At 47.3% G+C, this 19,657-nt stretch overlaps 1 protein-coding gene across 3 annotated transcripts; it reads right to left on the reverse strand.

Annotated features, from left to right (window-relative positions):
• Positions 1–377: 377 nt before the first annotated feature.
• Positions 378–19,297, reverse strand: aars2 (alanyl-tRNA synthetase 2, mitochondrial (putative)). 3 transcript variants are annotated; one of them, XM_088610346.1, is made up of 22 exons: positions 18,972–19,290; positions 18,017–18,205; positions 17,015–17,160; positions 16,182–16,373; positions 14,740–14,884; positions 14,100–14,245; positions 13,493–13,601; positions 13,110–13,148; positions 12,862–12,973; positions 12,381–12,508; positions 11,679–11,823; positions 11,338–11,507; positions 10,739–10,852; positions 10,489–10,629; positions 9,993–10,130; positions 9,786–9,889; positions 8,972–9,080; positions 7,897–8,019; positions 7,143–7,253; positions 4,856–4,939; positions 4,477–4,587; positions 378–3,545 (listed from the first exon to the last, which is right to left on the reverse strand). In XM_088610346.1, the coding sequence occupies exons 1-22, from the start codon at positions 19,224–19,226 to the stop codon at positions 3,378–3,380; spliced, it is 2,979 nt and encodes a 992-aa protein (XP_088466472.1). In that variant the 5' UTR covers positions 19,227–19,290; the 3' UTR covers positions 378–3,377. The 3 variants fall into 3 exon arrangements, 1 of the variants encoding a protein (XP_088466472.1); XR_015927961.1 differs by lacking the exons at positions 378–3,545; positions 4,477–4,587; positions 4,856–4,939 and adding an exon at positions 7,613–7,678 and having other exon boundaries at positions 7,153–7,253; positions 7,832–8,019; positions 18,972–19,297; XR_015927962.1 differs by lacking the exons at positions 378–3,545; positions 4,477–4,587; positions 8,972–9,080 and having other exon boundaries at positions 4,909–4,939; positions 18,972–19,297.
• Between the last annotated feature and the right edge of the window lie 360 nt (positions 19,298–19,657).

Here is a 19,657-nt window from a genome sequence, read left to right on the forward strand (position 1 = left end):
CAGAAGCTGCTCAGACTCGCTCTGCTGAAAAGGCAGCTTTGTTCCTGAGCCCTGGGCATCCAGCTGCCTGGAGCTCTCCCCAGCTTGAATTCCTCAGCGTCTGTACTGTAGGTGTCTTTTGTGCTGCTGCCCTCCTCTCTCTCCTGCTGACTACGCTGTGAAAGAGGGTGCGGCCTCAGAGCTGCTGGGACAGAAATGTTTTTAGTTTCAGTGGGCCGCCATCTTGGCTGAGCTGTTTTCTGAGTGTTGTCTTGTACAAAATGTACTCCTGCTGGACCACTGTATGCTGTTGCTATCTGGCTCCAGCCTGGAGGAAACAAGGTATCTGAAGTCACCCCTGTATTAGGATTAAGTTGATAACAGGCAGTAGCAAATACTTTTGTTCCTTAATAGACTTTTTTATTAAGACTTTAAGGAAGATCTTTTTTGAAAACTTGCACTTGCATTATTCATGTGTAGAAGTGACTAGTAAAAGTTTTCATTAGAGGTGTGAGAAAAGTAACAGAGAAAAATAAATGCAATCAGAAAAAATAAAGTTAAAGCTGTGCTTTACGTGCTTTTGGTGACACTGGTCATGAGGTTGGAATCAGCATACAGTTTCAGCAGCAGTGCAAGTTTAACATGGGATAGCACTTTGTACAGTAAGCTTAACAAGCTGACCAGTTTGCAGTTATCGATACTTTGCCACAACGTGTAAAGTTCAAGGAAGTTCACCAAGGGGATGGCTCTCTCCTAAAACATTTCACAAGCAGCCCTTTTTTTAAAAGTTAACTCCAGTGGGTAGGGCAAGTTGGTTAATTCTTATCTTTTTGAGTCTGTTACCCATAATTCCACTGGCATGAACTTCTTTTACATTGAAATACTGCGAGAGCTGTAACAATTTCATTTTCCCTGCTGTCAATATCCAATTTTTATATAATCTGCAGATAATTTTCATTCCTTAATTTTTTTAACTTTTGTCCTTTTGTAAAAATGTGTTTCAATGTGGAAACATGATATACTGTAGAAGCAGAGCATGACAATTCCCAACAGGGTTTACCATCCACAGCAAATGTTCTTTAGCATGTTGAAACCTACTGTATAAAAAGGGAACTGCAACGTTATTTTTATATTTCGGGGTTAGAAAGTATCGGCATTGATGAGTGCATTTCAAATAATAATTAATAATTGCTTACACTTAAATAGTGCTTTTCTGTACACTCCGCTCAAAGTGCTTTACAGGTAATGGGGATCCCCTCCAACACCAGCATATGCAGCCCCACCTGGATGTTGTGACGGCAGCCATAGTGCACCAGAATGTCACCACACACCAGCTCTCAGTGGGGAGGAGAACAGAGTAATGCAGCCAATTCATAGATGGGGATTATTAGGAGGCCATGATTGATAAGGGTGTATGGGAAATTTGGCCAGGACACCGGAGTTATACCCCTACTCTTTTAGAGAAACGTCCTGGGATTTTTAATGACGACAAAGAGTCAGGACCTCGGTTTTATGTTTAATCCGAAGTCCCTGTCACTATACTGGGGAATTAGGACCCACATGGACCACAGGGTGAGCGCCCCCTGCTGGCCCCACTAACACCTCTTCCAGCAGCAACCTTAGTTTTTCCCAGGAGGTCTCTCATCCAGGTACTAGCCAGGCTCACACCTGCTGAGCTTCAGTGGGCTGCCAGTTGTGAGTTGCAGGGTGACATGGCTGCTGGCATTACAGTTACAGTGACTAGTGACCAAGAAGGAATGTCACAATTTGTGCAAACTCTTGCTCTCACCCATGGCGAGACCAGGGTTTTGCGACAACATGGCAATTTACAGTATCTTCACAAAGTTCACAATTTTGTAATTAAATTCAAAATTTACAATTTACAATTTCTGTACCATCAATACATTTATTTTGTTACTGAGATTTAATAACTGGTCTTAGAAATTGGTACTGGTCTTAGAAAAGTTACATTTTAAGGTCTAACTCTACATTTTTCACAGTGGATCTAAAAGCCTTAAAGTCCATCCAGTAACTATTTTTCAGGTTTGTCCCTGTGCACTGAATAAGGTTTATGTTGATCTGAACTACAGCACCTCCAATCCCCTCCCACCCTGACAGCCTGACTGGACTTGAATCAGACTTTACACTCATCCAGCATGTCTGGGCAAGTTTGGGCGATGACTCATACCGTCATACCGTGCTGGGCGCTCCCCTTGTGGCAACATGACAATCTCCTTGAGTAATAACAGGGCAGGTACCTTTGTTTCTACAAAGCTGAGAGACCTGTGCTTGCCCCTTCCACGGCACACAACGGAATCTGGTCAGAGGAGGAGTTATACCAATTACTGATTTGCAACAGGGATCTCCACAGTGTTGCACAAGCAGTGTCCACAGTGCATCCATTGGGCAATTTCACAACAGGTCAGTAACATTGTCCTTTTCAGACCAACCCATTGTGGTAAACTGAGAGAGAAGAGGAAGTCGACTTTATAATCAGCTGTTATACAGCATCACCAGAAGATACTGACCTCGATCAACACTACAGTGGTTCAGAACCAACACATTCTGCACAGCAGCTATAATCAGCGTTTGAAGTGTCTCGCTTCGCAGGACCACAGTCCCAGGCAGCAGGTTCAGGAACACAGGCAGAGCCCGAGAGGGAGAGGCTGCATTTGAGAGCAGCTCATCAGCCTCAGATGTATTTGCCTGCCAGAGAGGGCACAGGGGCTCCAGGCGGCTGCAGGCACAATGCCAGCTGGGTGGTGGTGCTGCAGGGACTGTAAGCAATCAGAACTGCATTTGGACTCCCCTCTGCTGTGAAGGAAAGCACATCATTCAAGCCAGAGCGAGGGATTGTACGGACCATGAAAGCACATCGTGGCCCCTCAAGATCTTTATGAATAATGTCAATTTGATATCACAATACAAAGAAAGTCGCTTTGAGTGGCTGAATCTGAAGAAGTGGTGGAAACCTCCCTGTTCATTCAGCCCTTGGGGTAACTGCACATTCTGGAGCACCGTGGCCTCTGGCCAGACAAGGTAACATCGGGCATACAAGTGAGTTCCTGTTCAGTTTAAGAACAACCGTTGTTTCATCACAAGTGCTACATTGACATCACAAACTATTGTGTGGGGGGCTTCAGAAAAAAAAAAGCCTCATGAATATTTCCAGTAAATGCAATTACTCCAAATTCTTAATGTGGATTTTCTAGCTGCATGCTGGAACTTGCATACAAAAAACTGTACACAGCAACAGGTTATAGGATCATATCATTATGAAAAGTGTTTTTGCTCATCCCATAAATCCAACATAATCCTATAAAAAAGCCAACACACTGGAGCCTGCCAGTTCCCAATATTACAGTCTGCCACAGTCATTGCTGCAGGTCACAGTGAGCTCAGTGTGCAGCCTTGCTCTGTGCAAACTGTTGAGCCCATCTTAGAGCCTCTCCAATATCCTGGGCAGTTCCTGTGCCCTTGGCCACAGTGGCAGAGCCCCCTGCATTGCCACCAAGCCGGGTACAGACAGCCAGAGCCCATTCGGAAGCAGAGAGAGATCGGGAGCCCTGGAAGGCAAAGAGAGGGAGGATCAGGAGAGGGACAGAAGCACAGCTGTGCGGGTCACTCTTCTATCGGCAACTAGAGCCAGCGCTGCAAGCTACATCCTGAAGATACAAATGAAGAGAGTCTAACTGTGAGGTATGATATTACTTAGCAAATGTTAGATGCTCTGCAGGAAAGGAGATCGAGTGAATTTGCCCTCTGGTAGTTCCTGCCAAGGTGCATCACAAGTAGAGTCGCCTTTCTTAGTGCGCTCAGTTCCCAATGGATTACTATTAGATCTGTCTTTCTGTGCAAGAAATTAAACAGCAAGTAGAAACAAGACATCCCTGCATCGTAGGGCACCTCCAGGATCTAGGATGTTCTTATAAAACAAAACATGAAAAAATAAATTTGGAAATTTTGCTATTTTGGTTGGTATCACTGAATTAAATTGTGTTGTGCAGGTCACTGTGTGAATTAGAGCACTGAGCTTTCCTTACCCAGTTTTCAAAGAGTAACAGACACCCTGAAAAGAACACTGATGAGAGCTGTGTGGTTTCAGGAGTGTTGTCAGCAAAATTACCTCAAAGCTGCTCAATTCACAATGATTAGACCAGAGAAATAACAGCAAGAATTGATACCAGATGCTGGAGTTTGTAGTATAAAACCGTCTGCTATAATTATTGTCTAAATCCACAACACCGCTGGAATAAGACACGAGAGAACATGTGGAGTATCAGAGTGAGGCCTCCTTGAGAAGTAGACTGAAAAGACACTGGCCTGGGACCCCTCTCATACACTACCTTCACAAGCCACCCATCTGAAACACCCTCCCTCCCGAACAAAGCATTTGTAAAAATTAAGGACGTCACTGTCCACTTTCCAGTGTTTCTCACTGCGCTTTTCAGAAGGCCACTGGTTCGAGCCACAGACAGCCCAGCTGCTGGGGCTCACCTTGGGAACCTGGCAGGCACACAGCACCCTCCCCGATGGCAGGTGGGACAGCAGCATCACGGATGCCCCTGGCGACTGGTCACTGTACTGATTGACCGTCTTCATCACAACCTGGAACAAATCACATCATAAGTGCCATGAACAATCACTGAACAGAGCTGCTGTTTTGCACAAAGGATTCTGGGTATCTGTAGCACGCTAAGTATTGCTTAGAATAATTGCTTAAATAAAATGAACAGATTGACTTGACAATACAATACTTTTGTATTCTCAATACAAGAGATATTGACAAGTTACTTCAAAGTCGATTTCCTCCAGACATTTGACAGCTGTTAAGTCAATGAAGATTAGAGTTTTAGGAAAAACAGGTTGGACTTACAGAGATTGAGTCTGTATCCACAGTGTCCACCACCAGCCTCTTGTCTGTGTGTCTTTTCAACAGAGCCTGCACCTTCTTGGCAGCCTGGTGTTGAATAAAACATTTTCCTGCATCAGCCTTCTTCTAGCAAGCTATCCTGCAACATTCATGTAGTGCTCAGGGTGAGCACTGTCCTTTCTCATCAAGAGTCCGCCTTCACTTCAAACCCAAGCTTCCCTTTTCAATACATACACATACAGGCCAGTGAAAAAGAAAGTACACCCTCTTTCAATTCAATGGTTTTACATATCAGGGCATAAATAACAATCGTCTGGTCCTCACCAACTTCCATAATTAAGACAAATCTAGCCTCAGATAACAGACAACACATAACAGATTTCACTGTGTTTCATGTGGAAAAAAATAAGTACACCCTAACTGCTTCCATAGGATTAAGAAGGTAATGAGCAGCCAGGTGCTGCTAATCAAATGCACTTGATTAGTTGATCATCAGGAAGTGTGACCACCTCTATAAAAGCAGACCTTTTGACAGTTTGGTTGTCTGGATCATTTATGTGTTAACCATGCCAAGGAGAAAAGACATCAGCAATGAACTCAGAGAAGCAATTGCTGCTGCTCATCAATGCGGGAAGGGTTATAAGGCCATTTCCAAACAATTTGAAATCCATCATTCTACAGTGAGAAGGTTTACAAATGGAGAACATTCAAGACAGTTGCCAATCTTCCCAGGAGTGGGCGTCCCAGCAAATTCACCCCAATGTCAGACCGTATAATGCTGAGAGAAATCACAAAGAACCCAAGAACTACATCTAGGGACCTACAGGCCTCGGTTAACATGTTAAATGTTAAAGTTCATGACAGTACGACCAGAAAAAGCGAGAACAAGTATGGGTTTTCATAGAAGGGTAGCCAGAAGAAAGCCCCTTCTCTCCAAAAAGAATATGGCAGGACAGCTTAGGTTTGCAAAGCTGCATCTGAACAAACCACAAGATTTCTGGAACAATGTCCTTTGGACAGACGAGACCAAAGTGGAGATGTTTGGTCATTATGCACAACGCCATGTTTGGTGAAAGCCAAGCACAGCATATCACCACAAACCCCTCATACCAACAATTAAGCACGATGGTGGAGGGGTGATGATTTGGGTGTGTTTTGCAGCCACAGGACCTGCACACCTAGCAGTCAATGAGTTGACCTTGAACTCCTCCTTATACCAAAGTATTCTAGGCACAAATGTGAGGCCATCTGTCCGACAGCTTGGCCAAAACTGGGTCAACAGGACAATGATCCCAAGCACACCAGCAAATCTACAACTGGGTGGCTGAAAAAGAAAAGAATCAAAGTGTTGGAATGGCTAAGTCAAAGTCCAGACCTCAACCCCTTTGAAATGCTGTGGTGGGACCTTAAGAGAGCTGTGCATAAAAAAATGCCCTCAAACACCAATGAACTGAAGTAATGCTGTAAAGAAGAGTGGGCCAAAACTCCTCCAAAACGATGTGAGAGACTGATAAACTCATACACACAACGATAACTTCAAGTTATTGCTGCTAAAGGTGGTTCTACAAGCTACTGAATCATGAGGTGTACTTAGTTTTTCTTCTGCATGTCGGCTTATTTTGTGTTAAATAAATAATGACATAGTGGAACCTGTTATGTGTTGTTTGTCACCTGAGGTTAGATTTACCTAATTCTAGGACCTGGTAAGGACCAGATGATTTTTTATGTCCTGATATATAAAACCATAGAATTGAAAGAGGGTGTACTTTCTTTTTCAAATGACTGTATATGAGGAATAATCACATGGACTCAGAGTCCTATTTTCAGAGAAAACAATAGCTATGTGCAAACTGAGCATTACTGTTGGACAACAGACAAAAGCAATATGATGATAAACAACAGCAATGTTAAGTATGAGCTACCTTTATCTTCAATTAATTAGCAACACTGGCTGTGATGTCTGAGGAGAACATACAACACCATATTATTGTGGATAGATTCAGCACCCAGCTGTTTGTTCAATACAGATTCCTGGATCTTAACTGCTCTTTTAATTCCAAACACAAGTTACTACATGACAGATAACTAAGATTGTTTTCTCATGAGACAATACAAGGTTGTAACATGACTTCTCATTCATATAATAGCTTGAATCACGCATTCCACACAGTCCTGTAACTTACCAGCTCTGCTGTGAACATTTTAACAATCTTCTTCAGTAGGCTACATACTCTCTTTAAAACTGGGGAACTGTGCAAATAACTTTCTGCACTTAATTTTCATTCTCTACCTCTCTGATCTCCAGTTTCCTGACAGTGGTGTTGGTCGTCCTCTGCAGGGCTTTCAGTTTCCTCTGAAGTTCCCTCCTCTGTACCTGGGGTATAACAGTACTCTCAACTGCCTGCAGAGACAGATTCAACACATTAAATCTATGTTTAAGAGAAGTAATGCTAAAATTATATAATTTATTATTAACAGCTACCACTTTTATAACCCAGTTATGTTTTAAGTTTGACATTATAAAAGGTGCTGTAGAAATGGCATGCGGCATTAAAAATAATCTTAATAAGTGACCAGTCTGCATGTTATACTTGACATTCTGCCACCGCTACACACACGTGAACAGTTATAACTTAGATTAATTATAACTATAATACTGAACTGCACTGGATTGCAGCCATTTTCACAAGACCCAGCAAGAACACAGCAAGAACAGAATTAACCCTGGTCATCACTATCAACTATCATGAAAAAACTAACTTGGAAAACTGGGAACAGTTATTTTCCATCCCAGTTCAGGTAGGTAGCTGCATCAGCATGCGTAGGCTGCAAATGAACAAGTAAATGTTTATCCCATGCTGAAAAAAAAAAAGAAACAACGTTTCGGCTGTTGAGTCTTCTTTGGATGTCACACCCAAAGAAGGCTCCACAGCCGAAACGTTTTTTCTCTTCTTTTTTCAGCATGGAATAAACCTTTACATTTTCCATCCTATCTGCTAATCCCTTTCAGGTCTTCCTTTGTGAAGAGCAGGGAAGCTACGCACGTCGGTCAGCTGGCCCACTTCCTTGGACAGTCTGTGCGCAGAGGAGAGGGAGGGGCTGGCCGCACCCAGCCGCGCCGACAGTGACTCCACTTCCTGCGCCAGGGGGCGCGCCGCCTCTCGAGCCTGGAGATTGGGAACAGGGTCAGCCCGCGGAGCTCACAGCCGCCACTCCCACCGAAACAGACATCAGTAACAGACACTCACACACGCGGATTTAAACCCCGGCCCTTCCAAGGTTCCAGCTCCTTAACAACACACAGAAGAAAAATAAAATCCGTGATGCTAAATGTTTTTACTGGAATAAACCCAGAGGACAGAGAAGCTTAAATCCCCTGAGCCAGACCTGCACCCCACACTGCAGCACCACTCAGTGTTCCTCACCAGCTTCATCAGCTCAGCTTCCCAGCGTGCTAGAAAAGCGACACGAGTCCTGATCCCAGGAGCTTCGGCATGGTCTGGCTTTTACTCCAGGTGTACTTGGAAACACTAAATTAATGAGTCGCAGGTCAGCAGCGCTTCAGCAATGTTTATCTGAGCCTCCAAGGATGTGGCTCTCCAGTACCAGGACTGAAGGTCACTGAAGTGGAGTAAAACATGGGTTCCCAATCCTGGTCCTGGAGACCTCCACACCTGCAGGTGTCTATTCTAGTCAAGCTGAATTGAAGCCTTAAAACTGAACTAGTAAGCTGCTTGATTGGAACATATGCAAGTTCATTTCTTTTCATAAGTATGAAATTCTATGTTTCTTATGAAATGCAGTGGTAAGAGGCAAAGGTGAACACGCTTAAGAGCAGAAAACAGTTCGAGAGTTCAAATTCAGTCAATTAAGGGTTAGGTTTTGTAACCGAGAGCTGGGCTGGATCCCAAAGCAGCAGGTGTGTGAGCCTCCAGGACCAGGGCTGGGGACCCCTGGAATAAGGGGCACCCTGACAGCGGAAAGTACAAGCCTAATCACCAGCACTAGAGGACAGGTCTAACACGAGGGCGAGCTCTCAGCTGGGCGAACTCTAAACAGCCCAGGCTAGCTGCTGTAACGCGACGCTTTCCAGGAGCCCTGCAGGCTCCAGACCTCTACCTCTCTGGCCTCCTCCCCTGTGACGGCAACAATCCGGCTGATTCCCTTCACCAGCTGCCTCTCAGCCACGATGACCAAGTCCTTGATCTCTCCCGTCCTCTGCAAGTGTCTGCAGGGCAGAAGTCGAGTGTTGGACTGGCTGTGTCTGTCAGTGGCCTAGCACAGAGCCCCCATGTCACAATGTACAGGTGGGAGGAGCTTGATGACATCACTCGGCTGCAGCCAGTGAGCAGTGAAATCACTGGCCACTGACACAGTCCACTACAGTGGACATGCAGTCCTCAGAAATGTCAGATACGTGGACATGCCTCTCTTGCTGCCCGGTAGGGAACTTGAGACAAATTTCCACTGCAATGGAGACTTAATCTCTGTCAACAGGAGATTCGAGTTGACTAATCATCAACAGGAATCAAATAGTTCTACATTAGATTTCTTATGTCCTAGTTCAGCTCAATGTCCTCAGAGGCAAAAGGTGCAGACGCACTCACATCTGTGCATCAGCATACAGCAGAATAGTGTTTTCTAGATTTCAGCTTATCTTTCAAAAAACCACAAATTTTCAAATATGCTCATTTCTAATCAGTGCCTCAGAATAATTTGCGTAAACTCCTTAAGAGGCAGACATGACCAAACTGAAGACATTCATCCTGGCATGTGTTTGGTGTAACTACTGTATGTGATGACACAAGATGCAAATATTTATGTTTGCCACCATAAAAGTGGAAATTAAAAAAAATATTTGTTACACCATAAAATAAATCATTTGAGTATTTGCAGGTGAACTAGATAGGTAGTGAACATGTCTAAGACGTACGTTCCACAGCACAGCTCCACAGAGGTCTGAGGGCAGGAGGGAGACTCCAGCAGCTCTCTGGGTGGGACCCGCACTGACACCACTCTCACAGGGTCCGGATACATCTGGAAAACAAAGACACGATCGAACTCTCTCACTGACTGGCTCTGACTGGCCTTGTTTTAATTCAAGCCAGGTTTTAACCAAGGAAAATTCACCCTCTTTCACCTCATCCACTGTTCTCAGCCCTGGGAGTCCCTTGGCCAGACCCAGTGGGAGCTCCTCAGTGTGGACCCAGTCGTCACTCCAAATGACATCCAGCACAGCGTACTCCACCTGCTGTAGCTGCTGTGTGCTCAGCGCTTCCTGTATTGACAACAACATGAAACAGAAGCAATTTCACACTGTGTTTCTCCCACTGTGTAACCAGGATTGGCCAGTCCTGAACCTGGAGGTCTCTTCAAAGCACCAGTATCTGAAGGGCTGGGAGAACTTGTTAAATCGGTCCCATTAGCCAATAATGAGCTGACCTAGGACATTAAAAGCTGAGCTGGAAGGAAATGAATGAAATAAATGGCATCATAACATCAGGATTTGTCATTTTATGGCATAGACTCAGAGGGGACACTAGAATGAATGATCAAAGCTATGAAGGGACATGCTGGAACATGTTAACATGGCACACACTGTCTCTTCAGGCAGCTGCTCAGCTCAGGACTGGTACCTTGACGCTGAAGTCGAAGCGCAGCCTGTCAGGGGTGACGTGAGACCCCCTCTGTTCCACGCCCTCCCCAAGGACCTGCCGCAGGGCGAAGTTCAGGATGTGGGTGGCCGTGTGCTTCACCATGCAGGCCAGCCGCAGAGCCTGAAACACAGCAAGGCCCGCGCTCAGACAGCCTACCCCAGCACAGCGGCCAAGCAGAGAGGAGCACGTCTGGATCTCTCCCGGGTCTCCACTCAGGTTTTCACTGTACCTCATCCACAAAGAGCTGCACCTGGTCCCCCCTTCTCAGGGTCTCTGCTGTGGTCACTTCATGGACCACGTACCCTCCTGCCAGCCACACATCCTCCACAGGGAACAGGACATCCTGGGCAAGAGAAGATGACCGCGGTCACTCCTGTTATTTCCACACTCCAGAAGGACAATTTTTTAAAATAAAACATAGGATGATGTTTTTCATGGCTGGCCTGCCGCTGTCATGGAAACTCAACCAGCTACTGTAACTCAGAACTGGCTATTCAGAACTTAATATCAAGACAGAAAGAAAAAAAAAATCCTTTTTAATAATCAAGAAGGAAAGAAACTGGGGCCAATACAGGCATTCAAGATCAGTGTATCAGTAATCAAGTGAGATTTCTTTACTAATCATTGAGGAAAAACAGTGACCTGCAGAAAGGTAGTCAGCGACAGAAAAGAATGGAAAACAGAAGAGAGATGGGCGTCATCATGCACATATATCTCCTAAATTATGTGCAAACTCATCTAACTGAAAGATTAGAATATCAATTTACACACCCAAAAAGGCACCACTATGCAGTGGGCTGGGAAAGTAAGCAGTGTGAGGAGACACACCTGTAGTCCATCTCGAGTGAAATAGCCCTGGTCAGCAGCCTGCCCCCCCTGTTCTGCGTAGAAACAGGTTCGGTCGAGAATGACCCCACACCGCTGGCCCTCTGGCACCTCCTCCACCAGGGCCGTCCCACAGTACAATTCCAGAACTGTGGCCTGGCAAGGGGGGAACACTGGCACAGGAGAGAAGCTGTGTCAGCTATCGCCACAAGTTCAAGCAGCTCTAGACGGCATGCAGATGAACTTGCACTTCCAAACGAGGGATGGAACATATAAATGAAATGTGCTCAGTTCAATGTAGAGGCATATGACATTGCAAGAGCTCAAAGAGAGTCGTGCTTTACCGTATCTGCCATCCTGTCCAAGGGTGTAGGCATACTTAAGGGAGTCATCTGTGGCTGGAACCCCTTTCTGCTTGAGCTCGGACAGGCAGCGTACATCCAGAGCTGTGCGGCTCTCCCTTTCCGAAGGGCGGGCCTGGGCGGAGAGCTGGAAAGCATCAAAGGGATCATCGTTCCCACTCGCTCCTTCACCTCGGCAACAAAACCCATCCCTTTTGCTTCTCTGCTGACAGCAAGTAAAGGACTTGCAGCAGCTATACTAACAATGTCTAAATTGACGTTACTAACAAAACACACAGAACCGGCAGCAATGACACTTCAGTCACCTGGAGGAGCTACATACATGTACAACATGAACAATTCAATGGTCTGGGGGTTTTGAAACATAATGTTTTGTACAATACATAGCAGGCTCCCTGTTTCAGTATCCATTGCCATGCCTAAATTATCTCCTCTCTTGGGAGTGAATGATGAGAAGCGTATGAATTTTCTACAGACCACAGCAACACAGAGCTGCTGTGACAGACCTCACAAAAGCATCTGTCTCAGGAACCACAGTCAAGTGAGATCAGCAGCAAAATGCTTGACTGTACCTCTTCCAGACACGTGCAGCTATATATGTAAACCTTTCCATGTACTTAACAGTATTAAAATATTATTAGTAGCAGGTTGCAAATGACAAAAGCTAAGAAACAAAAATAATACCTTTGCTTTTTCTGAAGCGAATTTATCCAGTACATCTGTTTCCATAGAGACACCCCTCTCCTCCACCATCAAACCAATCAGGTCCAGGGGGAAGCCCAAATTGCGATGTAAAGACCAGGCCACAGACCCTAACGAGTTCAGCACGGACAGAAACATCTTGGGCTGGTTACAACCATCTCACTACGTGCGCACCCTTACAATGATAAAGTACATCTGAAAAACATCTAGACTGTAACACCTCTCACCCCCTCCTCCCTTTTCAACCCTCAAATGTGTCGAGTCTGCCCCTGTAAATGCAGGAAGAATTAGCTGTCTACATTACAAAATACAAACTACAATAAGTGAAACACCTGTTTTAGAAGACGTCCATCTGGTATCATTGCTCCAATTGTCTCCCTTATACTGAACCACATGGCCACCAACAATATTTCACAGCAGAGAAACAAGAAGAAATAAAAAACATGGAGGTTGTGTAGCACACCTGGGAACACCTTGCTGTTCTCCATCTTCTGCAGCGTCCTGTCGATAACACGCCTCCCCTGCCTCAGAGAGGACAGGAACTGGGCCTCATTGTCATTAATTATATCCTTGATCTGGAAACAAGAAGACACAATACTCTCAAACTGCCTGATGATCAAATATGCTTTGTGGAAACTGACACGCTCAGTTCCTGGACAGGATTAATTAGGGGAAAATTTAAATCCTTATAAAACACCAATATCAGCTTACCCTCTCTGTTTCTGTGATCAGTTCTGGATAGGCTTCCCCCTGCGAAAAACAAAAAACAAGGACTTGTACCATAAAGATCGTGGGTTCAAATCCTGAGCAGAATGCTGCTGTTGTACCCCTGAACAAGGGACGTCACTCAGGCTGCTCAGTAAAAAAAACTCCTCCAGGTGCATAAATGGGTACAAAGCTGCTTTGGATAAAATCAGCAGCCAGATAAATGGGGTGAGTGCATTTACTTCAGAGTATTTTTCCCAAATGTCATCACATACTCTGGGGCAATTCTGTATTTGTTTTTAAAGTTTGGAATTTTACAATAAATGTTAGTGCGACAATGAATGGGCACGCCCAGAGACAAGGCCCCTGGATGCCAGGCAGGGACATACCAACACCTGCACCACAGTGGGCACAAGAGTGGCCAGGGCCCCTGGAGGCGCCTGCAGGACCTCAGCGGAGAAGCGGACAGCGCGGCGCAGGATCCTCCGCAGCACCAGCCTAGCGGGGAGACAGGGAGACGGGAGGTCACACACTCTCACCACCTGATGCCCTCACTGTGCCCTACTGTCCACTCAAAACTCTTTCACCTGCAGAGTCCCTGTATCTACACATAACAGCACTTACAAAGGGGATTTCCCCACGCCAGTCCTCAGGACCCCCTGAGTCTTTTCATTTTCCTGCCTTTACCCATCAGGCTCTTCAAACCCTATAACTAAGCCCTAACTACACTCACAGCATACAGTAAAAACAGAGCACAGTGTAGCAAAACAAAGTGGGATCATCGTGAGAACAGCGGATACAGCCCGAGAAGAACTGTGGCTGATTAAGTGTACAAGTGACACAAGAAGGCCCGAACTGCGGCTGTGCAGATCTCACACGCAGGACGGTTTGGCGATGTCCACTAGTGATGTGTCTCACAACAGGGTGAAATAAAACAGCTCATTCTTTCAGCGAATCACCACTGCTTTCACGTCGGACGGGAAGTGGGCGACTCACTCGGCTCCGGACATGCCAGGATAGACTCCGTCAGCGATGCAGACCGCCAGTGTGCGGATGTGATCGGCCAGCACCCGATAGGCAATGTCGACTCCACCCACGTCGGCCTCCCCAGTCCGTCCACGGTACCCTGGGCCCTGGGAGCACTGCAAGACAGCAGCGCATTCCAGAATGGGCCGAGACAAGCCCGGATCACTCTGCCTGCCGCTCACAGGAGGAAACACGCTTACACCACCACAAATCACAGAGCTGCGACATCAAAATAAACTTCAATTGCACTATAGCAATCATATTTCCTTAAATACAATACAATCACAGACTAAGTATTGGCATCCTCATTTCCTACTACATCATTCAGTCACTAAGTAGAACAAATATAGTCAGTTGTTTACTTGATGAGACTATCCTAATTTTAATCAACACAGAAAGCAGAAGTTAAGATTTCAAATTCAGCAATTTAAAACACAGGATCATGCCTGAGAACACTGAGAATGCTTATTTCAGCAGCCCAGATCCACACATAAGTACATTCTTGAACAAAATCCTCCTGGAATCTCCTCTGCTCTACACTAAAGAGATGAGCCATTTGGAAGCTCAGCCTAAACCTCCTAACTGCCTGGAGCTAGGCAGGGAGTTTCACCTCCTGAATGGCAGCAAGCAGAGGGGTGAAGAGGTCAGTGTCATAGTTAGAGCGCTTGCCCTGCAGGACGGTGAGCAGCCGCTCCAGACCCATCCCAGTGTCCACGCTGAACTGAGGCAGAGGGCGCAGGCTGCCATCCGCTTCCCTGGAGAGAAAATACACGCAGAGACATGCACAGAGTCACCCTGGTGCAGACACGCGGCAGAGTCATGCAGGGGCAGAGTCACGCTGGGGCAGACACGCGGCAGGGACACGCCGGGGCAGAGTCACGCCGGGGCAGACACGGGGCAGGGTCACGCAGGGGCAGACACGGGGCAGGGTCACGCAGGGGCAGAGTCACGCTGGGGCAGAGTCACGCTGGGGCAGACACGGGGCAGGGTCACGCAGGGGCAGGGTCACGCTGGGGCAGACACGGGGCAGGGTCACGCAGGGGCAGGGTCACGGCAGGGTCACACAGGGGCAGAGTCACGCTGGGGCAGACACGGGGCAGGGTCACGCAGGGGCAGACATGGGGCAGGGTCACGCTGGGGCAGACACGGGGCAGAGTCACACTGGGGCAGAGTCACACTGGGGCAGAGTCACACTGGGGCAGAGTCACGCAGGGGCAGAGTCACACTGGGGCAGACATGGGGCAGGGTCACGCAGGGGCAGACATGGGGCAGGGTCACGCTGGGGCAGACATGGGGCAGGGTCACGCTGGGGCAGACACGGGGCAGAGTCACGCAGGGGCAGAGTCACACTGGGGCAGAGTCACACTGGGGCAGACACGGGGCAGAGTCACACTGGGGCAGAGTCACACTGGGGCAGAGTCACACTGGGGCAGAGTCACACTGGGGCAGACACGGGGCAGGGTCACGCTGGGGCAGACACGGGGCAGGGTCACGCTGGGGCAGAGTCACGCTGGGGCAGAGTCACGCTGGGGCAGACACGGGGCAGGGTCACGCTGGGGCAGAGTCACGCTGGGGCAGAGTCACGCTGGGGCAGACACGGGGCAGGGTCACGCTGGGGCAGACACGGGGCAGGGTCACGCTGGGGCAGACACGGGGCAGGGTCACGCTGGGGCAGACACGGGGCAGAGTCACGCTGGGGCAGAGTCACGCTGGGGCAGAGTCACGCTGGGGCAGACACGGGGCAGAGTCACGCTGGGGCAGAGTCACGCTGGGGCAGAGTCACGCTGGGGCAGACACGGGGCAGAGTCACGCTGGGGCAGGGTCACGCTGGGGCAGACACGGGGCAGGGTCACGCTGGGGCAGACACGGGGCAGGGTCACGCTGGGGCAGACACGGGGCAGGGTCACGCTGGGGCAGACACGGGGCAGGGTCACGCTGGGGCAGACACGGGGCAGGGTCACGCTGAGTTAAACAACTTCTTAGCTGGAGTGAAGCCCAGAAGCTCCAGTGCCTCTCCTGGCTATTCTGATCTGCCGTCCTCCACTCCCGTACCTGTTGTACTGCATGAAGACCAGATTCCAGATCTCCACCACCTCAGGGCTGTCCTGGTTCACCAGGGCTGCAGCGTTCCGCCCACCACGGTGGTCGTAGTGGATCTCTGTGCACGGACCGCAGGGTCCCGTCTCCCCCATCTCCCAAAAATTGTCCTTCAGCCCGAATGGGAGGATGTGATCTGGCTGGACTCTAAACCAGAAACACTTCTTTCAGACCCACAGTGCTCAACTACACACTTGTTAAGTTAATCAAACAGAGGATAGACACTTCACAGGAGGTGAAAGTTGGTGGCATTTAAATCCATAAAAAAGTCAGTTTCATACAAATGAATAAAAAAATTAACACCAGAAAGTATTTGGTTTTGCCTGGTGTTTCACTGTATATAATAAATTTAATAGAGTTCAAAATTTACTTCCTCTCAGGAGAGAGCTAATTACTGTAAACTAATCCAAACTCAGCTGGGTGTCTTTTGCTAATGACTCTTTTCATCTGGGTTGACTGCGGACAATTAAAACAAGCAGAATTCACAATTTTATACACACATGTACAGACAAATATTCTTCCTCCTATCACCTTAAATTAATTCACTCACTTGAACACGTTAACCACTCCTAGCTATGAATATGAACATGATTTCAAGAGAGTGAGAAGATGCCTCAGTGGAGACTCAGCAGTTTATCAAACAGTATCTCACACATGTGAATGACATGTAGGTGAACAAGCCTGTCAGATGCAGGGATCCCACACTCACGTATTGGGCATAGAGCAGTTATGAGGACTCAGGAGCTGCCGGGGGCATTATCGCACAGGCCTGCCTAGGGGACACGTACCCCAATCCCAGCCAGATCTCTCGGGTCTCCTGGTCCGCAGCCAGGGGCAGAGCAGGGTCTCCGCCAAAGTGCGTTATGTAGAGACGGTCTTTGGGGATCCCATAGACGTCCGTCAGAAGCTGCCAGGCCATGGCACAGGCCTCCTCCTGCAGGTGGTGACATCACACATTCTTGCCTTAGATCGCGGCCTGTTCCCACAAGCCCTCCTTCTCACACAGCGGTACGAACCCACCGCCCAGCTGGGGTCTGAGCTCAGCTGGAATCTCTCGTGAAAGGACATGAGGTTTTGAACAAGAGGGTTGAGGGAGTCTAGAACAAGCTGTCTAGCCCGTTGATGAAGTCGATACCCTCATTTCTATCACAAAAGGGCCGGATGAGATCATCGGAGCAATTGGCTGTAAAGACCAGATGGACCAGAAGGGCTCCTCTCTTCTGTAACCTACTTATGCTCCTAAGAGGTCAATCCAAAACTCTCCATTGAGAATGTGTCATGTTGGGAAAAAAAGGCTCTACTTGCTAGTACATTACAGACAAAAATCAGAACAATATCAGGCATAAGAATACCAGCTAAGTAGAGTGTCCAATAATAATGACATTTGATTTGTTTAACCTTTATCAGAGCAGCTATCCAGCCCCAGAGTCTCATTAAAAGCACCACCTGTTTGAAAGAATCAAACAGATAATGTGCCAAACTGCAGGCTTTACACACTAGTCTTATACAATATTGTGAACTGTTCCTCATACAGTACACTCAGAGGTTACCATCTTCCCAGGGGTGGAGTTCACTCCATTACCGCCTGGGCAATGGCAGCAGAGTGACACCTGTCCACGCAGGTGAGTGATTACAATTTAACCTGTTTTCAAGTTGTGTTTCACACCACTCATTTTGCATGTTTGCGTGTCTTTCGGGACCACTGGACAATAGCTGCAGCACCACAGACCCCACTCTTCCCACAGACAAGGCGGGTGTCCAGAGGGCCCCTCAGGAAATCTGGGGCTCACCTTGAAGTAGTCTCCAAAGGACCAGTTCCCCAGCATCTCGAAGAAGGTGTGGTGGTACACATCTCTGCCCACATCCTCCAGGTCGTTGTGTTTGCCGCCAGCACGCACACACTTCTGACTGTTCACCACGCGCCGGTACCGCGCCATCTCACTACGAGGGTCCACGGTGCCCAGGAAGACAGGCTTAAACTGAGGGGAGAAGATGGGAGCCGTCACTGCGGAGACCTGCACTGCTTACTGGCAGCAGCCAAGGCGACCTGCAGCTGGTGTTTCCTCAAACACTGGCCCAGAGGCAGCAGTCAGAAGACAGGGCATCTCTTTACACACACAGGGGGAGTGACTGGAACCAGCTGTCAATGTGCCAAACCACATCCTGGATGCTCCTGTGCCACAGGAAACAGTTCAACTAGATCCTTGGATTCTGTAATGTAGCAGCAAGCTGTCACTCATTTCTTACCAGCTCAAAATGTCTGTAAATGTATTCTCCACACAGGCAGCTATGGGGCACCTGGACAATACTGCTTACTTACTCCCTTACTCCCTCCGTGTCTGCTTGACAAGAATTGGGGATCAACAAGCAACCAGTGACCAAATGATCAGGGTGGCTTGTGCACACAGACCCCTGTGCAACAGCACTACAGCAAAGCTGCTGTGAATACTTCACTAGCTAACACTGAACAGAGCGCTACACTGAAAGCAAGCAGATCCAGTCTTTTTAAACATTACTCTATATATTTTTAACTACAGAGTAGTTAACTACAGAGTTGTTTCCGCAGTTAAACTGTAAAGACACAGTTATAAAGACTGTGTCTTTAAATATTACAGTGGCGTTTAGATTTACTGTTTGCACAAATCCCCGCAGCTTTCACACAGACACGACTGGTTTTGCAGATCAGACTTGGGTATTTGGGTTTTGGGATTTGGGTAGGGGAGTTGAAACAAACGACTGTCTCACCTGGTTCATGCCCGCATTGACAAACAGGAGGCTGGGATCTCCTCTCGGTCGGACCGGTGCGGATGGGACCACTCGGTGGCCGTATCGCTCTTTAAAAAACTCCGTAAACATGTTACGAACTCTCCTGGACGTGAATTCCGTAGTTCCTGTTGTGGACGACAAACCTAAAGACCTCCTAATACTCTTCAGTGCACACAAATATTTAATGTTTGATATCATGCTTGTTACTTTGGGCAGCATTATGTGCGCAGCCATCTTTGGAGCTGGCACGGGCTGACTTCACAGGTCAAAGGTAAATGTTTCTTTGTGTCCAATCGAAGAGAAGAGCGTCTACTGTATTTGTAATACAATCTAACACATTATAATGTTTTAAACTGAGCGGTCATTTCAACAAAATACTGTAAGCAATCAAACAATAAATCAACAAAATAATCGGTAGCTTGGTTATTTTTAATTGAAATGTAAAAATAAAAAACTGTTCTGATCCATTCCTTGTAAAGTCTGTATCGACTGCAATACATTATTCTACCCCATAGCACCTGTTTTTATAAATCTGATCCGTTCTGCTCTCCTGCTGTGACTGACACAAATGGCTTTTGCTATTTCATAACCCAGCCCAAAGGTTATTTTAAAGGCATTCAAACATAGTGGTTGTATCATGTGTCCTTGCTATGGTACAGCAGTTT

This window comes from Lepisosteus platostomus, chromosome 17 (genome assembly GCF_059453375.1).
Source record: "Lepisosteus platostomus isolate fLepPlt1 chromosome 17, fLepPlt1.hap1, whole genome shotgun sequence".
Classification (NCBI taxonomy): Eukaryota; Metazoa; Chordata; class Actinopteri; order Semionotiformes; family Lepisosteidae; genus Lepisosteus; species Lepisosteus platostomus.